The sequence below is a fragment of the Tachysurus fulvidraco genome, chromosome 19, assembly GCF_022655615.1.
Source record: "Tachysurus fulvidraco isolate hzauxx_2018 chromosome 19, HZAU_PFXX_2.0, whole genome shotgun sequence".
Taxonomy (NCBI): domain Eukaryota; kingdom Metazoa; phylum Chordata; class Actinopteri; order Siluriformes; family Bagridae; genus Tachysurus; species Tachysurus fulvidraco.
This window is the reverse complement of record NC_062536.1, coordinates 18,975,447-18,997,594: the sequence shown is the minus strand read 5'-3', so window position 1 is coordinate 18,997,594 and position 22,148 is coordinate 18,975,447. Positions and strand designations below refer to the sequence as shown.

At 43.0% G+C, this 22,148-nt stretch overlaps 1 protein-coding gene across 5 annotated transcripts in view; it reads left to right on the top strand.

Annotated features, from left to right (window-relative positions):
- The first annotated feature begins 2,741 nt into the window (after window positions 1–2,741).
- LOC113651581 (thyrotropin-releasing hormone-degrading ectoenzyme-like) overlaps window positions 2,742–22,148 on the top strand; it is a 56,709-nt gene continuing 37,302 nt past the window's right edge. For 4 of the 5 annotated variants that reach the window (XM_047804179.1, XM_047804178.1, XM_047804180.1 and 1 more), the window contains exons 1-4: window positions 2,742–3,338; window positions 3,711–4,399; window positions 5,393–5,666; window positions 16,351–16,477. In XM_047804179.1, the coding sequence (XP_047660135.1) occupies window positions 3,726–4,399; window positions 5,393–5,666; window positions 16,351–16,477 (1,075 nt within the window). In that variant the 5' untranslated portion in view covers window positions 2,742–3,338; window positions 3,711–3,725. The remainder of the gene's footprint in view (window positions 3,339–3,710; window positions 4,400–5,392; window positions 5,667–16,350; window positions 16,478–22,148) is intronic. The other variant, XM_047804177.1, reaches the window with a different exon arrangement.

The window sequence follows — 22,148 nt, the reverse complement described above, 5'->3', positions numbered from 1 at the left end:
TCCTCCTCACCACGGCACAGAAAGACTTGTAGATCTCTGCTGGAAGTCCGTCTATGGGATGCACTTATTTCCAGGGATTTCGGAACAGCGTAACAGATATTGCATCATTGGGTAGGCGTGGCCTATTTGGTAATCTAACCCTAACTCTAACCGTAGTTTTTGGTTGTTTATTTGTTTTTGAAAATAGCTTAACTGTAAGATAATAAATCATAATAGATATAAAATATAAAATCTACCTGTATGACTGTTTTGTCCTTCATTATGCATCGTAGGTATACTTTTTTTTTTTGAAAGAGGGCGTTTTTCCAAGACCTCCAGAAACACGCCCACTTTACGTCACGGTAACGAAACCCCTGGAATTTTGTGAATGCCGTCCGTCTATACCAGGTGCTTTTCCACCCTCCGTAACCTGTGGAGCTTTCTGAAGTTCCTCTAATGTTATTGGCCCCTATTGCTGCATTTAGGTATTGTGGGACTTTTGGCGTCCTTTAAGGAAGATATTCTCTGGGACCTGGTCTTGTTCTTGCTCACAGGTAGAAAGCTTTTTATAAAAACTGACAGTTCTCTCATGTATTTCAGTAGCATCAGCTCTCCAGTTGCAGGTCTCAGGTTGTGGGTAAAATGTTTCTGACTCTTCTTTTCCTCAGGAATAAAAAAAGGACTTGCATGTATTCTGTGTGTGTTCTGGAGGCGTGATCTAACAAATGCACCTTGTACTCTAAACCCTGGGTGGTCCGGTAGTTTCTTTGAAGGTCTGAATATGGTCTTGTTCATATGTTGACTGTATCAGGAATTGGCCTTCTGTGATTTTTGTGTTCCAACTTTTTTATTGATCGTGACGATTCCCTCGTAACATCGAGAGTGTACTGCTGACACAACTGCTGGGTTTTGTTTTTTTTTGCAGGTCCCATCACTGCTGTAAGGACAAAAAAAACATCTCATTTCTGGTCTAAAATTGTTCCAAAAAACAAGTGTCAGTAAAATGTTTGTCGTTTAAAAGCTGTGTTAAAATGCCAGTATTGATTCTTTGGTTTAATAGAGTTTAAAACTGCTATACATGAAACCAAACTGTGGTCTGAACGACAAACAGGGCTAAAAAAACAACAACAACTCTGTTTAAATGATGTTAAAAACATAAAATCTGTCCAACCTCACAAGAGACATTCACTTCAGATAAGCCCATGTATTCAAGGGATCCCCGAACATCATTTAACTCGTGTTTTAAATTAAAATCTCCTCCAACAAATAAACCTTATTTGCTGTTACAGGTCTCTACGGTTTTGCAGAATTCATCTAAAAAGCCCAGTAGAGTAAGAGTAACAGAGTGTAAAGAAAAGAAGGACTGGAAAAAAAAAGCATCCTTCACTCCTTAATTGCTTTATTGCTTTAAACAGTCTTTTTCAGTATGGAAACTAGTCTGAGTTTTTTTCCGAGGCTGGAGAAATCGCCCGATCTCACCATCCACCTCAGCAGCCTGTTCCGGCTCAGCCTTGCTCTGACCCGAAACACTGCTTTTTCCTGATACCCCCCTCCCCCATGGTGTCTGATTTTACCGCATCCGAAGCACTTTATAGAATCGTGTGACATGAAGATCAAACCTGTCTATTTTAAATATTAATATGTGCTCCAGCTCGGTGATGTTACTGTTCTGGATCATGTACATAAACCTTCTGGGGAAGTCGTGGCCTAATGATTAGAGAGTTTGACTCCTAACCTTAATCGGTTGTGGGTTCGAGTCTCGGGCCGGTAATACCACGACCGAGGTGCCCTTGAGCAAGACACCGAACCCCCCAACTGCTACCCGGGCGCCGCAGCATAAATGGCTGCCCACTCCTCCGGGTGTGTGTTCACAGTGTGTGTGTGTGTTTACGGTGTGTGTGTGTGTGTTCACTGCTGTGTGTTTGCACTTTGAATGGGTTAAACGCAGAGAACAAATTCTGAGTATGGGTCACCGTACTTAGCCGTATGTCACGTCACGCATCGCGTCACTTCAAGTCACATCTTAGACACAACATGCTTCACCAGGTCAGACTCAGTGAGATGAGCTTGCCAAAGAAAGCAGGAGGGCGATCTCTAATAAAGGGGGAATGTGTTAGACAGTGTAACTTACGTAGAAGGGGTTGATTGGGGGAACTCATGGGTAAGTAAACCCCTGATTACAAGCCCCTTCTCTCTCAGTGGTACCAGGTAAGTGTGTCGGACACCCGAGTGCCCGGGCCACCATGCTCTCATGCACTGACATCTAGAGCTTTCTCTCTAAAGCCGGAGACCTCCGTGTACTGAGATGTTATTTGGTCTTCAGAAGGAAACAAAAAAGCAACAAACAAAATAAATTAGATAGTGAATGAATTCACTATCTTTCTTCCCACTCACTCCCAGCATGCACTCCGCAGAGAGAAAGAGAGAGAGAGAGAGAGAGAGAGGGGGGGGGGCGTGGATGTGAGGGATGTGAGTGCGTGCAGCTGTGATGACGAGAGCAGTAGAAATAGAGAGACGGAGGGAAAACGGATGAGTAGATGAGCGTGTACAGGGGGAGAGAGGGAGGGAGAGAGAGAGAGAGAGAGAGAGAGAGAGAGAGAGAGAGAGAGAGAGAGAGAGAGAGAGAGAGAGAGAGAGAGAGATGAATGAAATCCGATGTAAAGCTCAGTCGCGAGATGCACCGTCTCCGAATCGGAGGTTAATCGGCGCGCGCTGTTCCGGTATCCTGTAGTGAGTTCTGTGCGCGCGCTGACGCTGGACCGCACGGAGGCGTCTTTTCTCCGCGCGCTGCAAGAGGATGTGAGCTTTAGGAGCAGGTTGATGTGTTAAAGCCGGTGGTGAGATTTTAGTTAGATCTACAAACCAAGTTTAGATCGGTGTCTGGAGCAGCCTGTGTGTGTGTGTGTGTGTGTGTGTGTGTGTGTGTGTGTGTGTGTGTGTGTGTGTGTGTGTACGCGCGCCAGTACAAGGGGACTTTTACAGCACGAGACTTCGGAGATGTTCTTCATGTGTGTGTGAGATTCCGGCACATGGATCTCTGTAGAGCGGAACATCCTCCAACTGTCAGCAGCTTCTTAGGCTCCAACCGCAGAGGGACGTCCAGCTGCAGCACCGCACACCGAGTCCCTGCTGGACAAAGCCTCCGCTCGGACAACAAGCCCCAGGATGGACACAAAGCGGGTGCCAGTGCGGGGAAAAGTGCGGGTTTCAACACAGAAGAACGGCGAATGTGCGGAAAAGATTCGCGGATAATCAGCGCTTCTGTTAACGGAGTGTTTATCAGAGAGACAGAAAGAAACAGTTTAAGAGCGAACAAAGAGAAGCTGGTGAGGGAAAGACTGATTATAAGGTGTTATAACGTAAGTAAGAACAGAAGTAAGAAGTATTTCCCCAAACAATCCTCAACATTAAATACAGCTATAATGTTTTATAACAGAATAAAGATTTCAACTGTTCACTAAATGTTGTGATGTGAGAGCAAATAAACACATGGAGATGAAATGATAGAGGAAAAGAAATCACTTTCAGAGGGTTAATGATTGTCGTGTGTGTGTGTGTGTGTGTGTGTGTGTGTGTGTGTGTGTGTGTGTGTGTGTGTGTGTGTGTGTGTGTGTTTTCTTTCTATGTGTCTCAGGTGTAGTGAATTCTATTCTGTCTCTAAGTGTTAAAAGTTAAGATGGTGAAATGCTCATGCTGTTGAAGCTCAGCACTTGTCCTCTGTTTTTGTGCAGTGAGTTAAAGCGGTGATGGGGATCGAGGAGCTCAGTGTGAGGAACGGACGCGCCGTGTCTGACCGCTGGGCCGACAGCGTAGTGGTGCGACAGCGACCCACCGAGCGTCACATTACCTTGCACAAGAGGCTCGTGCTGGCCTTCGCCGTGTCCATCATCACGCTCGTGGTAGTGACGGCGGTTGCCGTGACGCTGGCCGTCAGCTTTGAGAAATGCAGCAGCGGCGGTGACAACTCGGTTCCCCCCAGGACCGCCGGCTCCAATCAGTCAAGAGACAGAAGCAGTGAACAGAGAGGCGGAGACGTGCAGCCGTGGCGGCGTTTACGTTTACCGACAGCGCTACGGCCACGCCACTACGACCTCCAGCTATCTGTCCACATGCACAACTTTACCTTCTCCGGGGAGGTGAGCATCGAGCTCGAGTGTGTAAACGCCACCAAGTTCATCGTGCTGCATGCCGACAGGCTGCACGTGGAGAAGGTGGCCGTGTACTCTGACAATAAGAAACCCGGCGCCATGAGGATCCACCGGCATTTCCTGTACCTGCATAACCAAGTGTACGTCATCGCTCTGCACCGGGAAATGAAGCCTCGCAGAACCTATAAGCTCCACCTGACCTTCCGGGCTCAGATCCAGAACCAGCTGCTGGGGTTTTTCCACACCTCCTACCTGCTGCACGGAGAGAAAAGGTGATAAAGCTTCCGGTGTTAATTCCCGCGTTCGCTCACGGCTCAGTGTGGCAACGTGATTTAACACGTGATGTGTGAAGGAACTCTTCAGCTGAGCAAAATACAAACACTGCAGCTGCTCAGGAAACACTTCCTAATTTCACTAAAAAGGAAACAGAAGCCAAATATCCTAAAATCAGCTTAGTATGTAGGACAAGTCAAAAGTTTGTGCACCCCATGTTTGATCTTATTCTGAAGTATAAATGTTTTAGGATGAATGGACAGAGACGTGTCTGAGTCAGTGGACAAAACAATCACATTTTGGATTATTATAACGACCCCCACTTTATCCTTCAGACGTGCATCAGACACGTGAATCTAGTCAGATTAGACTGTTTGTTTTAATCTCAGCATCAATTCCACACAGTTCTCCAGCCTCCATCTTTCTCAGTGTTTAGTATAAACAGACGTTCTTCAATTTGCAGAGCACTAATGATTAATCTCCATCACACATTTAGCTGCTGCGCTGCTACGCTACGCCTCTCTGTGGAGATTCACCTCCTGCTCATCACTCTATCTGTGTGTGTGTGTTCAGCTCTCTGTTCTCCATATGGCAGCACTTTGTAACAGGGGAAAAATAGCAGTAATATTTCATAACAGGATCCGTACAGGACGCTCTGGCCACAAAACATCCGGGAGATTCTTTCTTTGTGCTTCTAGAATAATCTCTTCTATATTTCAGTGAACGTGTTTAAGACATAAAACACTTTTATACCGTGTTACTAAATCTCTAAGTTTCACTCTTTTAATTTAGAAGCTTTAGACATACGCTCTGTTTTTATCTCCCGTGTAATAAGTGATGAGCGAACATTAAACCTAGTTGTCGGATTTTATTCGTTTCATTCGCACACGCCTCAGGTGTAACTGCAGATGTCTGGTTTATCGTTTCCTCTGGCTCTTTGCTCCTCTGGTTTTCCACTGGTATTTTTGTCTGATCCTCCTGTTTCTGTGCAGGTACGCAGCCGTGACTCAGTTCTCTCCGACTCACGCGAGGAAAGCTTTCCCGTGTTTCGACGAGCCCATCTACAAGGCCACCTTCAGTGTGACGCTGACACACGACGCCTCGTACCGGTCCATCTCCAACATGCCGGTCGAGTCGTCCAGCCTGAACGCGGATGGCAGACTCACCAATCGATTCTCCAGGACGCCTCGCATGTCCACTTATTACGTGTCCTGGGCCGTGTGTGACTTCAGCTCGCGAGAGACGATGTCACATGGCGGAGTGATGGTGAGTCTTATACACGGCTCGTTAAAACACGCTGCAGGACCGACATTTACTTCGCTCTCCATTCATAAACCCAACACTTTTATTTTTCTGGAGGACGCCGCTTACTCTGCCGGTTCCTCACCGCTGCTTTAAACACATCCATTTTCATGTGGTTGGTATTTACGACTCGATAATAAACGTAAACCTTGTAGAGGTTAGTAAACCCAAAGGAAACTGCAGACATTTAATACACGGATGTACACACACTCACACTCTGTCTTTAAAAGTGAAGTGAAAAAAAAAAAAAAGTGACGTGACATACGGCTAAGTACGGTGACCCATACTCAGAATTCATTCTCTGCATTTAACCCATCCAAAGTGCACACACACCGCAGTGAACACACACTCGGAGCATTGGGCAGCCATTTATGCTGCAACACCCGGGGAGAAGTTGGGGGGGTTCGGTGCCTTGCTCAAGGGCACCTCAGTCGTGGTACTGCCAGCCCGAGATTCGAACCCACAACCTTAGAATTATGAGTCAGACTCTCTAACCATTAGGCCATGACTTAATAAGCAGGTGAAGTGCAGCATGTTTCTCTTTCTTTATAGATTCAGATGCTAAACACTTTTCCTGTTGTGTGATACTGAAAAAAATCACACAAGGAATTTATTTATTTTCCTCATTTCCGCCACATGCTGAGTGTTATTATCTCTCCTCTGGGTATGCTAACAACCTCGACATGCTCAGTGCTAAAGCAGGCTTAAACACACACACACACACACACACACACACACACACACACACACACACACACACACACACACACACACACACACACACACAGTGGGAGTGCTTTTAAAGCAGTGTGAGACACAACTATGATAATCTCCATGTCAGGAGATAAAGGCAGCGCGATTAAAGAGGCGTTTTTGAGGTGATGGCAGCAGCGTAACAATAAAACGATGAATTTATCTTCTCTCTGCTCCTCTTCTCACCACGTCCTCCAGCTTAGTTATGTTTTCTCAGTTTCTGATCCTTTTGTCATGCAGGAACCAAGCAGATCCGGACTGCTGCAGTTATACGTTAATTCAGAAGAACTAGTTCAGGGCTGTAACAGTAAGAACACTAACAGTAACTGTGAAATTATCGCTAACAGTAACAGTAATACTAACAGTAGCTACAGTAATAGCAACATTGTAATATTAATAGTAACAGTGACAGTGACAGTGACAGTAACATTGTAACAGTGACAGTAACATTGTAACACTGTAATAGTAACAGTAACAGTAACAGTAACAGTAACATTGTAACACTGTAATAGTAACAGTGACAGTAACAGTGACAGTAACAGTAACAGTAACAGTAACAGTAACAGTGACAGTAACAGTGACAGTAACAGTAACAGTAACAGTGACAGTGACAGTAACAGTAACAGTGACAGTAACAGTGACAGTAACAGTGACAGTAACAGTAACAGTGACAGTAACAGTAACAGTGACAGTAACAGTAAAAGTGACAGTGACAGTAACAGTGACAGTAACAGTGACAGTAACAGTGACAGTGACAGTAACAGTGACAGTAACAGTAACAGTACCAGTGACAGTGACAGTGACAGTGACAGTGACAGTAACAGTGACAGTGACAGTGACAGTAACAGTGACAGTGACAGTAACAGTAACAGTGACAGTGACAGTAACAGTAACAGTGACAGTAACATTGTAACAGTGACAGTAACAGTAACAGTAACAGTGACAGTAACAGTGACAGTAACAGTAACAGTGACAGTAACAGTGACAGTAACAGTAACAGTGACAGTATCAGTGACAGTGACAGTGACAGTAACATTGTAACAGTGACAGTAACAGTAACAGTAACATTGACAGTGACAGTAACAGTGACAGTAACAGTAACAGTAACAGTAACAGTGACAGTGACAGTAACAGTGACAGTAACAGTGACAGTGACAGTAACAGTGACAGTAACAGTGACAGTGACAGTGACAGTGACAGTAACAGTGACAGTAACAGTGACAGTGACAGTGACAATGACAGTATCAGTGACAGTGACAGTAGAAGTGGCAGTGACAGTGACAGTAACAGTAACAGTAACAGTGACAGTGACAGTAACATTGTAACAGTGACAGTAACAGTGACAGTAACATTGTAACAGTGACAGTAACAGTGACAGTGACAGTGACAGTGACAGTAACATTGTAACAGTGACAGTAACAGTGACAGTGACAGTGACAGTAACAGTGACAGTGACAGTAACAGTGACAGTGACAGTAACAGTGACAGTAACACTGTAACACTGTAATAGTAACAGTGACAGTAACACTGTAACACTGTAATAGTGACAATAACAGAGACAGTAACAGTGACAGTAACAGTAACAGTGACAGTAACAGTGACAGTAACATTGTAACAGTGACAGTAACAGTGACAGTAACAGTAACCGTGACAGTGACAGTAACAGTGACAGTAACAGTGACAGTGACAGTATCAGTGACAGTGACAGTATCAGTGACAGTAACAGTAACAGTAACAGTGACAGCAACATTGTAACAGTGACAGTAACAGTGACAGTAACAGTAACCGTGACAGTAACATTGACAGTGACAGTAACAGTGACAGTAACATTGTAACAGTGACAGTACCAGTGACAGTGACAGTGACAGTAACAGTGACAGTGACAGTGACAGTGACAGTAACAGTGACAGTAACAGTAACAGTGACAGTGACAGTGACAGTAACATTGTAACAGTGACAGTAACAGTGACAGTGACAGTAACAGTGACAGTGACAGTGACAGTGACAGTAACAGTAACAGTGACAGTGACAGTGACAGTAACAGTGACAGTAACATTGTAACAGTGACAGTAACAGTAATATTGTAACAGTGACAGTGACAGTGACAGTAACAGTGACAGTGACAGTGACAGTAACAGTAACAGTGACAGTAACAGTGACAGTAACAGTAACAGTAACAGTGACAGTGACAGTAACAGTAACAGTGACAGTGACAGTGACAGTAACAGTGACAGTGACAGTAACACTGTAACACTGTAACACTGTAATAGTAACAGTGACAGTGACAGTAACATTGTAACAGTGACAGTAACAGTAACAGTAACATTGACAGTGACAGTAACAGTGACAGTAACAGTAACAGTAACAGTAACAGTGACAGTGACAGTAACAGTGACAGTAACAGTAACAGTGACAGTAACAGTGACAGTAACAGTGACAGTGACAGTGACAGTAACAGTGACAGTAACAGTGACAGTGACAGTGACAATGACAGTATCAGTGACAGTGACAGTAGAAGTGGCAGTGACAGTGACAGTAACAGTAACAGTAACAGTGACAGTGACAGTAACATTGTAACAGTGACAGTAACAGTGACAGTAACATTGTAACAGTGACAGTAACAGTGACAGTGACAGTGACAGTGACAGTGACAGTAACATTGTAACAGTGACAGTAACAGTGACAGTGACAGTGACAGTAACAGTGACAGTGACAGTAACAGTGACAGTGACAGTAACAGTGACAGTAACACTGTAACACTGTAATAGTAACAGTGACAGTAACACTGTAACACTGTAATAGTGACAGTAACAGTGACAGTAACAGTGACAGTAACAGTAACAGTGACAGTAACAGTGACAGTAACATTGTAACAGTGACAGTAACAGTGACAGTAACAGTAACCGTGACAGTGACAGTAACAGTGACAGTAACAGTGACAGTGACAGTATCAGTGACAGTGACAGTATCAGTGACAGTAACAGTAACAGTAACAGTGACAGCAACATTGTAACAGTGACAGTAACAGTGACAGTAACAGTAACCGTGACAGTAACATTGACAGTGACAGTAACAGTGACAGTAACATTGTAACAGTGACAGTACCAGTGACAGTGACAGTGACAGTAACAGTGACAGTGACAGTGACAGTGACAGTAACAGTGACAGTAACAGTAACAGTGACAGTGACAGTGACAGTAACATTGTAACAGTGACAGTAACAGTGACAGTGACAGTAACAGTGACAGTGACAGTGACAGTGACAGTAACAGTAACAGTGACAGTGACAGTGACAGTAACAGTGACAGTAACATTGTAACAGTGACAGTAACAGTAATATTGTAACAGTGACAGTGACAGTAACAGTGACAGTGACAGTGACAGTAACAGTAACAGTGACAGTAACAGTGACAGTAACAGTAACAGTAACAGTGACAGTGACAGTAACAGTAACAGTGACAGTGACAGTGACAGTAACAGTGACAGTGACAGTAACACTGTAACACTGTAACACTGTAATAGTAACAGTAACAGTGACAGTAACAGTAACAGTGACAGTAACAGTGACAGTGAAAGTGACAGTAACAGTAACAGTGACAGTAAGAGTAACATTGTAACAGTAACAGTGACAGTAACAGTAACAGTAACAGTAACAGTGACAGTAACAGTGACAGTAACAGTAACAGTGACAGTGACAGTGACAGTAACAGTGACAGTGACAGTAACACTGTAACACTGTAACACTGTAATAGTAACAGTAACAGTGACAGTAACAGTAACAGTAACAGTGACAGTGACAGTAACAGTAACAGTGACAGTAACAGTAACAGTAACAGTGACAGTAACAGTAACAGTGACAGTAACAGTAACAGTGACAGTAACAGTAAAAGTGACAGTGACAGTAACAGTGACAGTAACAGTGACAGTAACAGTGACAGTGACAGTAACAGTGACAGTAACAGTAACAGTACCAGTGACAGTGACAGTGACAGTAACAGTGACAGTGACAGTGACAGTAACAGTAACAGTGACAGTGACAGTGACAGTGACAGTAACAGTAACAGTGACAGTGACAGTAACAGTAACAGTAACATTGTAACAGTGACAGTAACAGTGACAGTGACAGTAACAGTAACAGTGACAGTAACAGTAACAGTGACAGTAACAGTGACATTAACAGTAACAGTGACAGTATCAGTGACAGTGACAGTGACAGTAACATTGTAACAGTGACAGTAACAGTAACAGTAACATTGACAGTGACAGTAACAGTGACAGTAACAGTAACAGTAACAGTAACAGTGACAGTAACAGTGACAGTAACAGTAACCGTGACAGTGACAGTAACAGTGACAGTAACAGTGACAGTGACAGTAACAGTGACAGTAACAGTAACAGTGACAGTAACAGTGACAGTAACAGTGACAGTAACATTGTAACAGTGACAGTAACAGTGACAGTAACAGTAACCGTGACAGTGACAGTAACAGTGACAGTAACAGTGACAGTGACAGTATCAGTGACAGTGACAGTATCAGTGACAGTAACAGTAACAGTAACAGTGACAGCAACATTGTAACAGTGACAGTAACAGTGACAGTAACAGTAACCGTGACAGTAACATTGACAGTGACAGTAACAGTGACAGTAACATTGTAACAGTGACAGTACCAGTGACAGTGACAGTGACAGTAACAGTGACAGTGACAGTGACAGTAACAGTGACAGTAACAGTAACAGTGACAGTGACAGTGACAGTAACATTGTAACAGTGACAGTAACAGTGACAGTGACAGTAACAGTGACAGTGACAGTGACAGTGACAGTAACAGTAACAGTAACAGTAACAGTGACAGTGACAGTGACAGTAACAGTGACAGTAACATTGTAACAGTGACAGTAACAGTAATATTGTAACAGTGACAGTGACAGTGACAGTAACAGTGACAGTGACAGTGACAGTAACAGTAACAGTGACAGTAACAGTGACAGTAACAGTAACAGTAACAGTAACAGTGACAGTAACAGTGACAGTAACAGTAACAGTGACAGTGACAGTGACAGTAACAGTGACAGTGACAGTAACACTGTAACACTGTAACACTGTAATAGTAACAGTAACAGTGACAGTAACAGTAACAGTGACAGTAACAGTGACAGTGACAGTGACAGTGACAGTAACAGTAACAGTGACAGTAACAGTAACATTGTAACAGTAACAGTGACAGTAACAGTAACAGTAACAGTAACAGTAACAGTGACAGTAACAGTAACAGTGACAGTAACAGTGACAGTGACAGTATCAGTGACAGTGACAGTGACAGTAACATTGTAACAGTGACAGTAACAGTAACATTGTAACAGTAACAGTGACAGTAACAGTAACAGTAACAGTAACAGTAACAGTGACAGTAACAGTAACAGTGACAGTGACAGTGACAGTAACAGTAACAGTGACAGTGACAGTAACAGTAACATTGTAACAGTAACAGTGACAGTAACAGTAACAGTAACAGTAACAGTAACAGTGACAGTAACAGTAACATTGTAACAGTAACAGTGACAGTAACAGTAACAGTAACAGTAACAGTGACAGTAACAGTAACAGTGACAGTGACAGTAACAGTAACATTGTAACAGTAACAGTGACAGTAACAGTAACAGTAACAGTGACAGTAACAGTAACATTGTAACAGTAACAGTGACAGTAACAGTAACAGTAACAGTAACAGTAACAGTGACAGTAACAGTAACATTGTAACAGTAACAGTGACAGTAACAGTAACAGTAACAGTAACAGTAACAGTAACAGTAACAGTGACAGTAACAGTAACAGTGACAGTGACAGTAACAGTAACATTGTAACAGTAACAGTGACAGTAACAGTAACAGTAACAGTGACAGTAACAGTAACATTGTAACAGTAACAGTGACAGTAACAGTAACAGTAACAGTAACAGTGACAGTAACAGTAACAGTAACAGTGACAGTAACAGTGACAGTAACAGTAACAGTGACAGTGACAGTGACAGTAACACTGTAACAGTGACAGTAACAGTAACAGTAGCAGTGAAAGTAACAGTGACAGTAACAGTAACAGTGACAGTAACAGTGACAGTGACAGTATCAGTGACAGTGACAGTGACAGTAACATTGTAACAGTGACAGTAACAGTAACAGTGACAATGACAGTATCAGTGACAGTGACAGTGACAGTAACAGTAACAGTGACAGTGACAGTAACATTGTAACAGTGACAGTAACAGTGACAGTAACAGTAACAGTAACAGTGACAATGACAGTATCAGTGACAGTGACAGTAGCAGTGGCAGTGGCAGTGACAGTGACAGTAACATTGTAACAGTGACAGTGACAGTAACATTGTAACAGTGACAGTAACAGTAACAGTGACAGTGACAGTGACAGTAACATTGTAACAGTGACAGTGACAGTGACAGTGACAGTAACAGTGACAGTGACAGTAACAGTGACAGTGACAGTAACAGTGACAGTAACACTGTAACACTGTAATAGTAACAGTGACAGTAACACTGTAACACTGTAATAGTGACAGTAACAGTGACAGTAACAGTGACAGTAACAGTAACAGTGACAGTAACAGTAACAGTAACAGTGACAGTAACAGTGACAGTGACAGTAACAGTGACAGTAACAGTGACAGTGACAGTGACAGTAACAGTGACAGTAACAGTGACAGTAACAGTGACAGTGACAGTGACAGTGACAGTAACAGTAACAGTGACAGTAACAGTAACAGTAACATTGTAACAGTGACAGTGACAGTAACAGTGAAAGTAACATTGTAACAGTGACAGTGACAGTAACAGTGACAGTGACAGTGACAGTGACAGTAACAGTAACAGTGACAGTGACAGTAACAGTGACAGTGACAGTAACCGTGACAGTAACATTGACAGTGACAGTAACAGTGACAGTAACATTGTAACAGTAACAGTAACAGTAACAGTGACAGTGACAGTAACAGTAACAGTGACAGTGACAGTGACAGTAACAGTGACAGTAACAGTGACAGTAACATTGTAACAGTGACAGTGACAGTAACAGTGACAGTGACAGTGACAGTGACAGTAACAGTGACAGTGACAGTAACCGTGACAGTAACATTGACAGTGACAGTAACAGTGACAGTAACATTGTAACAGTGACAGTAACAGTGACAGTAACAGTAACAGTGACAGTGACATTGTAACAGTGACAGTAACAGTGACAGTGACAGTAACAGTAACAGTGACAGTGACAGTGACAGTAACAGTGACAGTAACACTGTAACACTGTAATAGTAACAGTAACAGTGACAGTAACAGTGACAGTAACAGTAACAGTGACAGTAACAGTGACAGTAACATTGTAACAGTGACAGTAACAGTGACAGTAACAGTAACCGTGACAGTGACAGTAACAGTGACAGTGACAGTAACAGTAACAGTGACAGTAACAGTAACAGTGACAGTGACATTGTAACAGTGACAGTAACACTGTAACACTGTAATAGTAACAGTAACAGTGACAGTGACAGTATCAGTCACAGTGACAGTATCAGTGACAGTAACAGTAACAGTAACAGTGACAGTAACAGTAACAGTGACAGCAACATTGTAACAGTGACAGTAACAGTGGCAGTAACAGTAACCGTGACAGTAACATTGACAGTGACAGTAACAGTGACAGTAACATTGTAACAGTGACAGTAACAGTGACAGTAACAGTGACAGTAACAGTGACAGTAACAGTGACAGTAACATTGTAACAGTGACAGTAACAGTAACCGTGACAGTAACATTGACAGTGACAGTAACAGTGACAGTAACATTGACAGTGACAGTAACAGTGACAGTAACAGTGACAGTAACAGTGACAGTAACATTGACAGTGACAGTAACAGTGACAGTAACATTGACAGTGACAGTAACAGTGACAGTAACATTGTAACAGTGACAGTAACAGTGACAGTAACATTGTAACAGTGACAGTAACAGTGACAGTAACATTGTAACAGTGACAGTAACAGTGTAACAGTGATAGTGAGCTTAAATGCTGCAGTATCTGTAACAGTAATGGTAAGTCAGACAGGAATATTAACAGTAAACATAACAGTAACTACATCTTGCTCATTCTTTTTTACATTATTAAAGCCAGATCTCATATAGAACGTTGCAGTGTTTTCCAGCTGTGCTCGTGGAGTCCTGACAGTGCTCTCAAGCACACACAGAATCAATTCATCAGCTTATTAAAATTCCCTCCACAAGTTTAAATTGTGTGCGTTCGAGCAGAAAGAAAGCATTGAAACACTGAAAGGTTTTGTGCTGTTTGGATAAAACGTTTTCATAAATGTCTAAAATGCTAGCTGATCTTTAATCGTGGATATATTTATATATGTGATGCAATATGGTTTAGATTCAGAGTCAGAAAGTGGACACACTTGAGCTGCTGCCATAGAAACGTGTCTCTGATTTGCACTTTTATTAAAACTGCAGAAATATTTTCAGAGCCGCGGCCTTCCGCTGTTTCCTTCCAGTCTGTGTGTTACGGCATATTGTGTGAATCAGAGCCCTGAGGAATACTCTCTTCCTGTGTGTGTGTGTGTGTGTGTGTGTGTGTGTGTGTGTGTGTGTGTGTGTGTGTGTGTGTGTGTGTGTGTGTGTGTGTGTGGGCTGGTGGATGAGTTGATTTGGAGAGTTTTAAGACACTTCATTCTGTTCCACTCGTCCGTGAGCTACGAGCCGTGCAGATCCTCAGAGCTTCGTCTGGTGTCATTATCCTCCAGTCGATAACAGACTCAGAGCCGCTCTATTCCAGTCCAATTAACTCCATTAGAGTCCCGAGACAAAAAAATGGAGAAATGACCAGCATGTGGAAACTCATGACTAATTAATTCTCCCCAAGGCTGAATAATTCTGAATCAATTTGCATCCTGTGTGTTTTATCACTTCACCTCAGACTGCCTTTAAATCAGGAATATTTCTATACATTCAGTTCATATAGAAGTGAAAAGTGACGTAGGAGCTGATGTGGAACAAGGACCTGCTGTGTGTGTGTGTGTGTGTGTGTGTGTGTGTGTGTGTGTGTGTGTGTGTGTGTGTGTGTGTGTGTGTGTGTTCTGGCTGGATTAATGGAGGTGCAGATGTTGGTGCTGCTGTTTTAGAACCATCATTTTTTACAGAGGGAACGTGTGACACCTCGTATTCTTTCGCTCTCCTTCTCTCTTTATTTCTCTCTCTCTGTTCGGTGATAAAATGCTGCCAGCTGTAGAGTCACACACCGTCAAAACAAACACACCAGACGTGTCGGACAGGAGCAGAGAAGTTTAGAGACAGGAAATAAGAATGAAGGTGTTTGGGGAAAGATCTCCTGGATGTCCAGGTGACAGCTTAATGTCCTGGACGTGTCTCTCGCTATCAGTGGAGTCGCTTCTCCTGTTTCACTGATTCGGTTCCGAGTCGGATTCGTTCTGATGAATCGGATCTTGACGTGGCTCGGCCAGGTGGATTCGCTGACTCTTTCCTTCATGTGAAATGTAATCAGATGAGATCGGATCAGATCAGATTCTGGTCTTCACTAAAGTGCACAGTGAAGCTACTCCGAACGCAGCGATCAGATCAGACTTTCATTTCATTTCATTTGAGAACATTTTCACAACAGAAACAGGAACATTGGCAGCAGTTTGTCCGTGCAGGTGACTGATGAGTTCTGAGCTTGAAGAACTTTTGCTCTTCATCTTCCTCAGGAGCATCAGCTTCATTTAAACTCCTTAATATCAGATAAACAACTAACAAACTTTATTGTGTGTGTGTGTGTGTGTGTGTGTGTGTGTGTGTGTGTGTGTGTGTGTGTGTGTGTGTGTGTGTGTGAACAGATACGGCTGTTTGCTCGACCCGATGCCATTCAGAGTGGATCTGGAGATTACGCCCTGCACATCACCAAGAGCCTCCTCAACTTCTATCAGGATTACTTCAGAGTCACATATCCCCTGCCCAAACTAGGTAACACTGACTGTGTGTGTGTGTGTGTGTGTGTGTGTGTGTGTGTGTGTGTGTGTGTGTGTGTGTGTGTGTGTGTGTGTGTGTGTGTGTGTGCCTTCATTTAACTCCCGTCCTCCGTTTCATTCTATTGGCTTTCTGTCTGTTTGATGTGTTCATTTAAATTCATCATCAATCTCACTACTCTACACTGTCCTATCATGTCCTGTGTGTGTGTGTGTGTGTGTGTGTGTGTGTGTGTGTGTGTGTGTGTGTGTGTGTGTGTGTGTGTGTGTATCTGTGACTTCATTATAAATGCTGGCAGCATTTGCTGTTGAGTGTGTTGTGAAGAAAATTGTTATATTGTTCAACGAATGCTGTCCTGCCCACAAACACACACACACACACACACACACACACACACACACACACACACACACACACACACACACACACACACACACACACACACACACTAACCTGTCTTTTCCATTCAGATATTCTCTTCACATTTCTCTTTCATAAACACTCTCACCTTTTCTCATGAACACCCAGTCGGCACCCAGAGAGGAGTGTGTGTGTGTGTGTGTGTGTGTGTGTGTGTGTGTGTGTGTGTGTGTGTGTGTGTGTGTGTGTGTGTGTGTGTGTGAGAGAGAGAGAGAGAGAGAGAGAGTATCTACAGGGTACATTTTTCTGATGCACTTTAGTGGTCCCCTCCTGTGTGAGTGATTGATCAGCATGTGATTAATTATGCAGTGATAAACGGATTACATTTCTGTTGATTATTTAGTGTGGGGCATCAATTAGTTGTGACTCAGTAACTGTTGTGAGCGAATCCAGTGGGGTTGATTTATTGGTGTTATTCATGTCATTCAGATGAATGAATTACAGTGTGATTGATGAACTGGTTTGATTAATTAGTTATTGATTAATTACAGCGTGATTAAATATCTGGTGAGTAAATACAGATGAATGGATTGCAGTGTGAATTATTGCTGAGATTAATTACAGTATAACTGATTAATTATTGTAATATACTGACGGTGTGGTTGATAGAGTGATTGATCATTTCCTGTCTGAGTGCAATAGTGTGTGTGTGTGTGTGTGTGTGTGTGTGTGTGTGTGTGTGTGTGTGTGTGTGTGTGTGTGTGTGTGTGTTTCTTGTATCTAATGAGGATTTTTCATTACAGCCCTACTGATTTATGACCTGAAGAATTTCCCAATTTAGTCTTACATCTTACACGAGGACAAACTTTTAATCAGATTTGAGAATTTTAAAGTTTTTAAATTTGGATTTTGGTACCAGACTCATCTGAGAAAAGTTTATTGTTCTGTCTTCAACTCAGAACACACCGACCGCCTTAAAATACATTAGACATCAAACACCAGCATTCATCATTAAACACCAAAGGTCTCCATCATACATTGACATTCACGATTAAACACCAACATTCACCATCACACACCCACATTCACCATCACACACCAACGTTGTCCAACAAACGCAATTAAGTTCAGCTATCTCACATTTTTACTGCATTTACATTTACAACTAACGTTCACCATCAAACACCAACATCCACTATTACCAATATCCACTATCAAACATCAACGTTCACCATCAAACACCAACATTCACCATCAAACACCACCATTCATGAAAAACACTAACATTCACCATTAAACACCACCACTTACCATCAAACCCCAACGATCACCAATAAACACCAACGCTTACCATCAAACACCAACGTTCACCATCAAACACCAACATTCACCATCAAACACCAACATTCACCATCAAACACCAACATTCACCATCACACACCAACATTCACCATCACACACCAACATTCACCATCTAACACCAACATTCACCATCAAACACCAACATTCACCATCACACACCAACATTCACCATCAAACACCAACATTCTCCATCACACACCAACATTCACCATCACACACCAACATTCACCATCTAACACCAACATTCACCATCAAACACCAACATTCACCATCACACACCAACATTCACCATCAAACACCAACATTCACCATCACACACCAACATTCTCCATCACACACCAACATTCACCATCACACACCAACATTCACAAATAAACACCAACATTCTCTATCACACACCAACATTCACCATCACACACCAACATTCACCATCACACACCAACATTCTCCATCACACACCAACATTCACCATCAAACACCAACATTCTCCATCAAACACCAACATTCACCATCAAACACCAACATTCTCCATCACACACCAACATTCACCATCACACACCAACATTCACCATCTAACACCAACATTCACCATCACACACCAACATTCACCATCACACACCAACATTCACCATCACACACCAACATTCACCATCACACACCAACATTCACCATCTAACACCAACATTCACCATCACACACCAACATTCACCATCACACACCAACATTCTCCATCACACACCAACCTTCCCTATGAACCATCAGCATTCTTCAGCCCTGTGTGTGATTGTGCAGTGTGTACGTCAGGCCTGTAGTGTAATAGAGTGCGACTCTGGCTGTAATTAGCAGTATGGAAGTGACAGGAAGTGGAAATTGTAAACTGATTATAGATTTTGATCCCGTCGTGTCTTCATCACATCCTGCAGGACAGATAGAGTCTCGTCTTCCTCTCGTTCTCTCCTGACATCCATCCTGTTTATTTGTTTTTTGACGTGTTGTTGATGGTCAGAAGGCAGAAAGAGGAAATGGGGGTGATTAATAAAGGGCAGAGTGATGGAGTGAGTAGAGTGTGAGCTGTGTGTGATGTTCAGGAGTCTCTTCTCCATCTCTTCTGTTACACTGACACTAACTTGACGTCTGACTCTAACACTTCGGCTCGTGTCCTCTGAGAGAGCCGACGCCTCACACACTGCCTGTGAAATGTCAGACCAATTAGCCGTCTAAAAGCTAATTAAGTCTTTAATTGGCATCGTAACGGGATCACAGTAAAGAAATTGTCACTCTGAGAGGTAATGATGCAAAATACAAAACCTTCAGCTAACTTCAATACTGAGAAGGAAATAATGTCAAAATGTCGTTAAGCCGAGAAACAAACACCGGCCTCGACTGAAACATCCGGATCAATACCTCCATATTGTGCCTCACCTGTTCTACTTCAGTAAAAACTGTAGGATTTCTGTGGGAGAAATGTTCTGCTTAATAAGTGTGTGATGGTGAATGTTGGTGTCTGTTGTAGACTGTTTGTGCTTAATAGAGAGTGTTGGTGGTATTTGGTGAATGCTGGTGTTTGATGGTGAATGTTAGTCTTTATTGGTGAATGTTGGTGTTTATTGGTACGCTTTGGTGTTTGATGATAAATGTCAGTGTTTGATGGTGAATGTTGGTGTTTGATGGTGAACAATGGGGTTTGATGGTGAATGTAGTAGTAGCCTTTAGAAAGATAGGGGATTGAAGAAGAAATACATCATAACATGACAGAAGGGAGGAGAAATAAAAACAGCCCCCAGACTATGCTCCGGTGGGGAGTACAGTGTGGGGACAGGAAAAACACCTCAGCAACATTAGCACATAATCAGTACGCCATAAACACACGACTTGCAACAGGGGAGGGGAGTGTGTGTGTGTGGGGGGGGGGGGGTGGGGTGGAGGTAATCCAGCACAGGCAAGCAGCCATCGGGTCCTGCAGCCTTTATCCTCAGCGCTGGTCACAGACCCACTTGTCAGACAGGCAGAACAAAGAGGCGAAGGTGGGGGGTGGGGGATGGGGGGTATCTTTATACACATCTTTATACATGTGTGTGTGTGTGTGTGTGTGTGTGTGTGTGTGTGTGTGTGTGTGTGTGTGTGTGTGTGTGTGTGTGTGTGTAAATGTGTAGGCCTGGAGAGTCGCTACTCCTGGCATCAAATCTAGGTGCCTCAGTCCGCAAGATCGATGTCATAGCGATACACAGCAAATTGCCATGGAGACAGCCTTGATCAGGTCCCAGACAGAGTCACAAGAGTGTCTCACTGCAGTGCTCTTTCGGGGGAGTTGTTGTTCCAACAGTGGCCTTGGCCGAGGCCAGTGCTCGTTGAGGGGAGCCGAAAGCAGATAAGATTGGGATTGTTTGGTCTCGGGGCGAGTAGACGCATTCCAATGTACACGACTACTCTCTTAGTCCATTCTGGTCTCCGAATCGATTAATTTGCCTTTGCAAAGCCATGAGATTCTCCGTGATGTTATCCAAAGCCGTGAGCTTCTCCGTGATGTTATCCAAAGCCGTGAGCTTCTCCGTGATGTCATCCAAAGCCATGAGCTTCTCCGTGATGTTATCCAAAGCCGTGAGCTTCTCCGTGATGAGCTTCTCCGTGATGGTATCCATAGTACGGTTAATAGTCCCAGCCTCAGTGCTGTTCGCTCTGCCCACTGCTTCAATCATGACGGGCAGCCTTGGGAGATTTTGGACAGCTGTCACCGTTTTCCGAATTTCCTCGATAAACCAGGGCAAAGCCTAATCCAGTCAGCAAAACTCCTGTGATCATGGTTCCGAATAGGTAGATATCTTCAACGTCCTCCACGGAAAGAGCCGCCAGAATCATGACCCGCCACCTCTCCCACGCGTCCCCTGAACCCAAGCTTCTCGTCTAGAAGATGGGGTCAATTGTGTTGAGAGACCAGTTTATCAAATCCATGATATTTAGATGTTTAGTTTGGAGAGCAGTGCGGAGAGAGTCTCTCAAAGTATAATACATTAGACGAGATGAGAGGAGCAAAGCAGGGAAATTAAGGGGAGGAGAGGGAGAAAAAATGAGAAGCCAATGAGGAGTTGGTGTTTATTGGTGTGTTGGTGATTATTGGTGAATGTTGGTGTTTGATAGTGAATGTTGGTGTTTGATAGTGAATGTTTGTGTTTATTGGTGAATGTTGGTGTTTATTGGTGATCGTTGGGGCTTGATGGTAAGTGTTGGTGTTTAATAGTGAATGTTGGTGTTTCATGGTAAGCGTTGGTGTTTAATGGTAAGTGTTCCTGTTTAATGGTAAGTGTTGGTGTTTAATGGTGAATGTTAGTGTTTTTCATGAATGGTGGTGTTTGATGGTGAACATTGGTGTTTGATGGTGAATGTTGGTGTTTGATGGTGAATGTTGGTGTTTGATGGTAAGTGTCAGTGTTTAATGGTGAACGTTGGTGTTTGATGGTGAATGTTGGTGTTTGATGGTGAATGTTGGTGTTTAATGGTGAACGTTGGTGTTTGATGGTGAATGTTGGTGTTTGATGGTGAACGTTGGTGTTTGATGGTGAATGTTGGTGTTTGATGGTGAACGTTGGTGTTTGATGGTGAACGTTGGTGTTTGATGGTAAGTGTCAGTGTTTAATGGTGAACATTGGTGTTTAATGGTGAACATTGGTGTTTGATGGTGAATGTTGGTGTTTGATGGTAAGTGTTCCTGTTTAATGGTAAGTGTTGGTGTTTAATGGTGAATGTTAGTGTTTTTCATGAATGGTGGTGTTTGATGGTGAACATTGGTGTTTGATGGTGAACATTGGTGTTTGATGGTGAATGTTGGTGTTTAATGGTGAACGTTGGTGTTTGATGGTGAACGTTGGTGTTTGATGGTGAATGTTGGTGTTTGATGGTGAACGTTGGTGTTTGATGGTGAACGTTGGTGTTTGATGGTGAATGTTGGTGT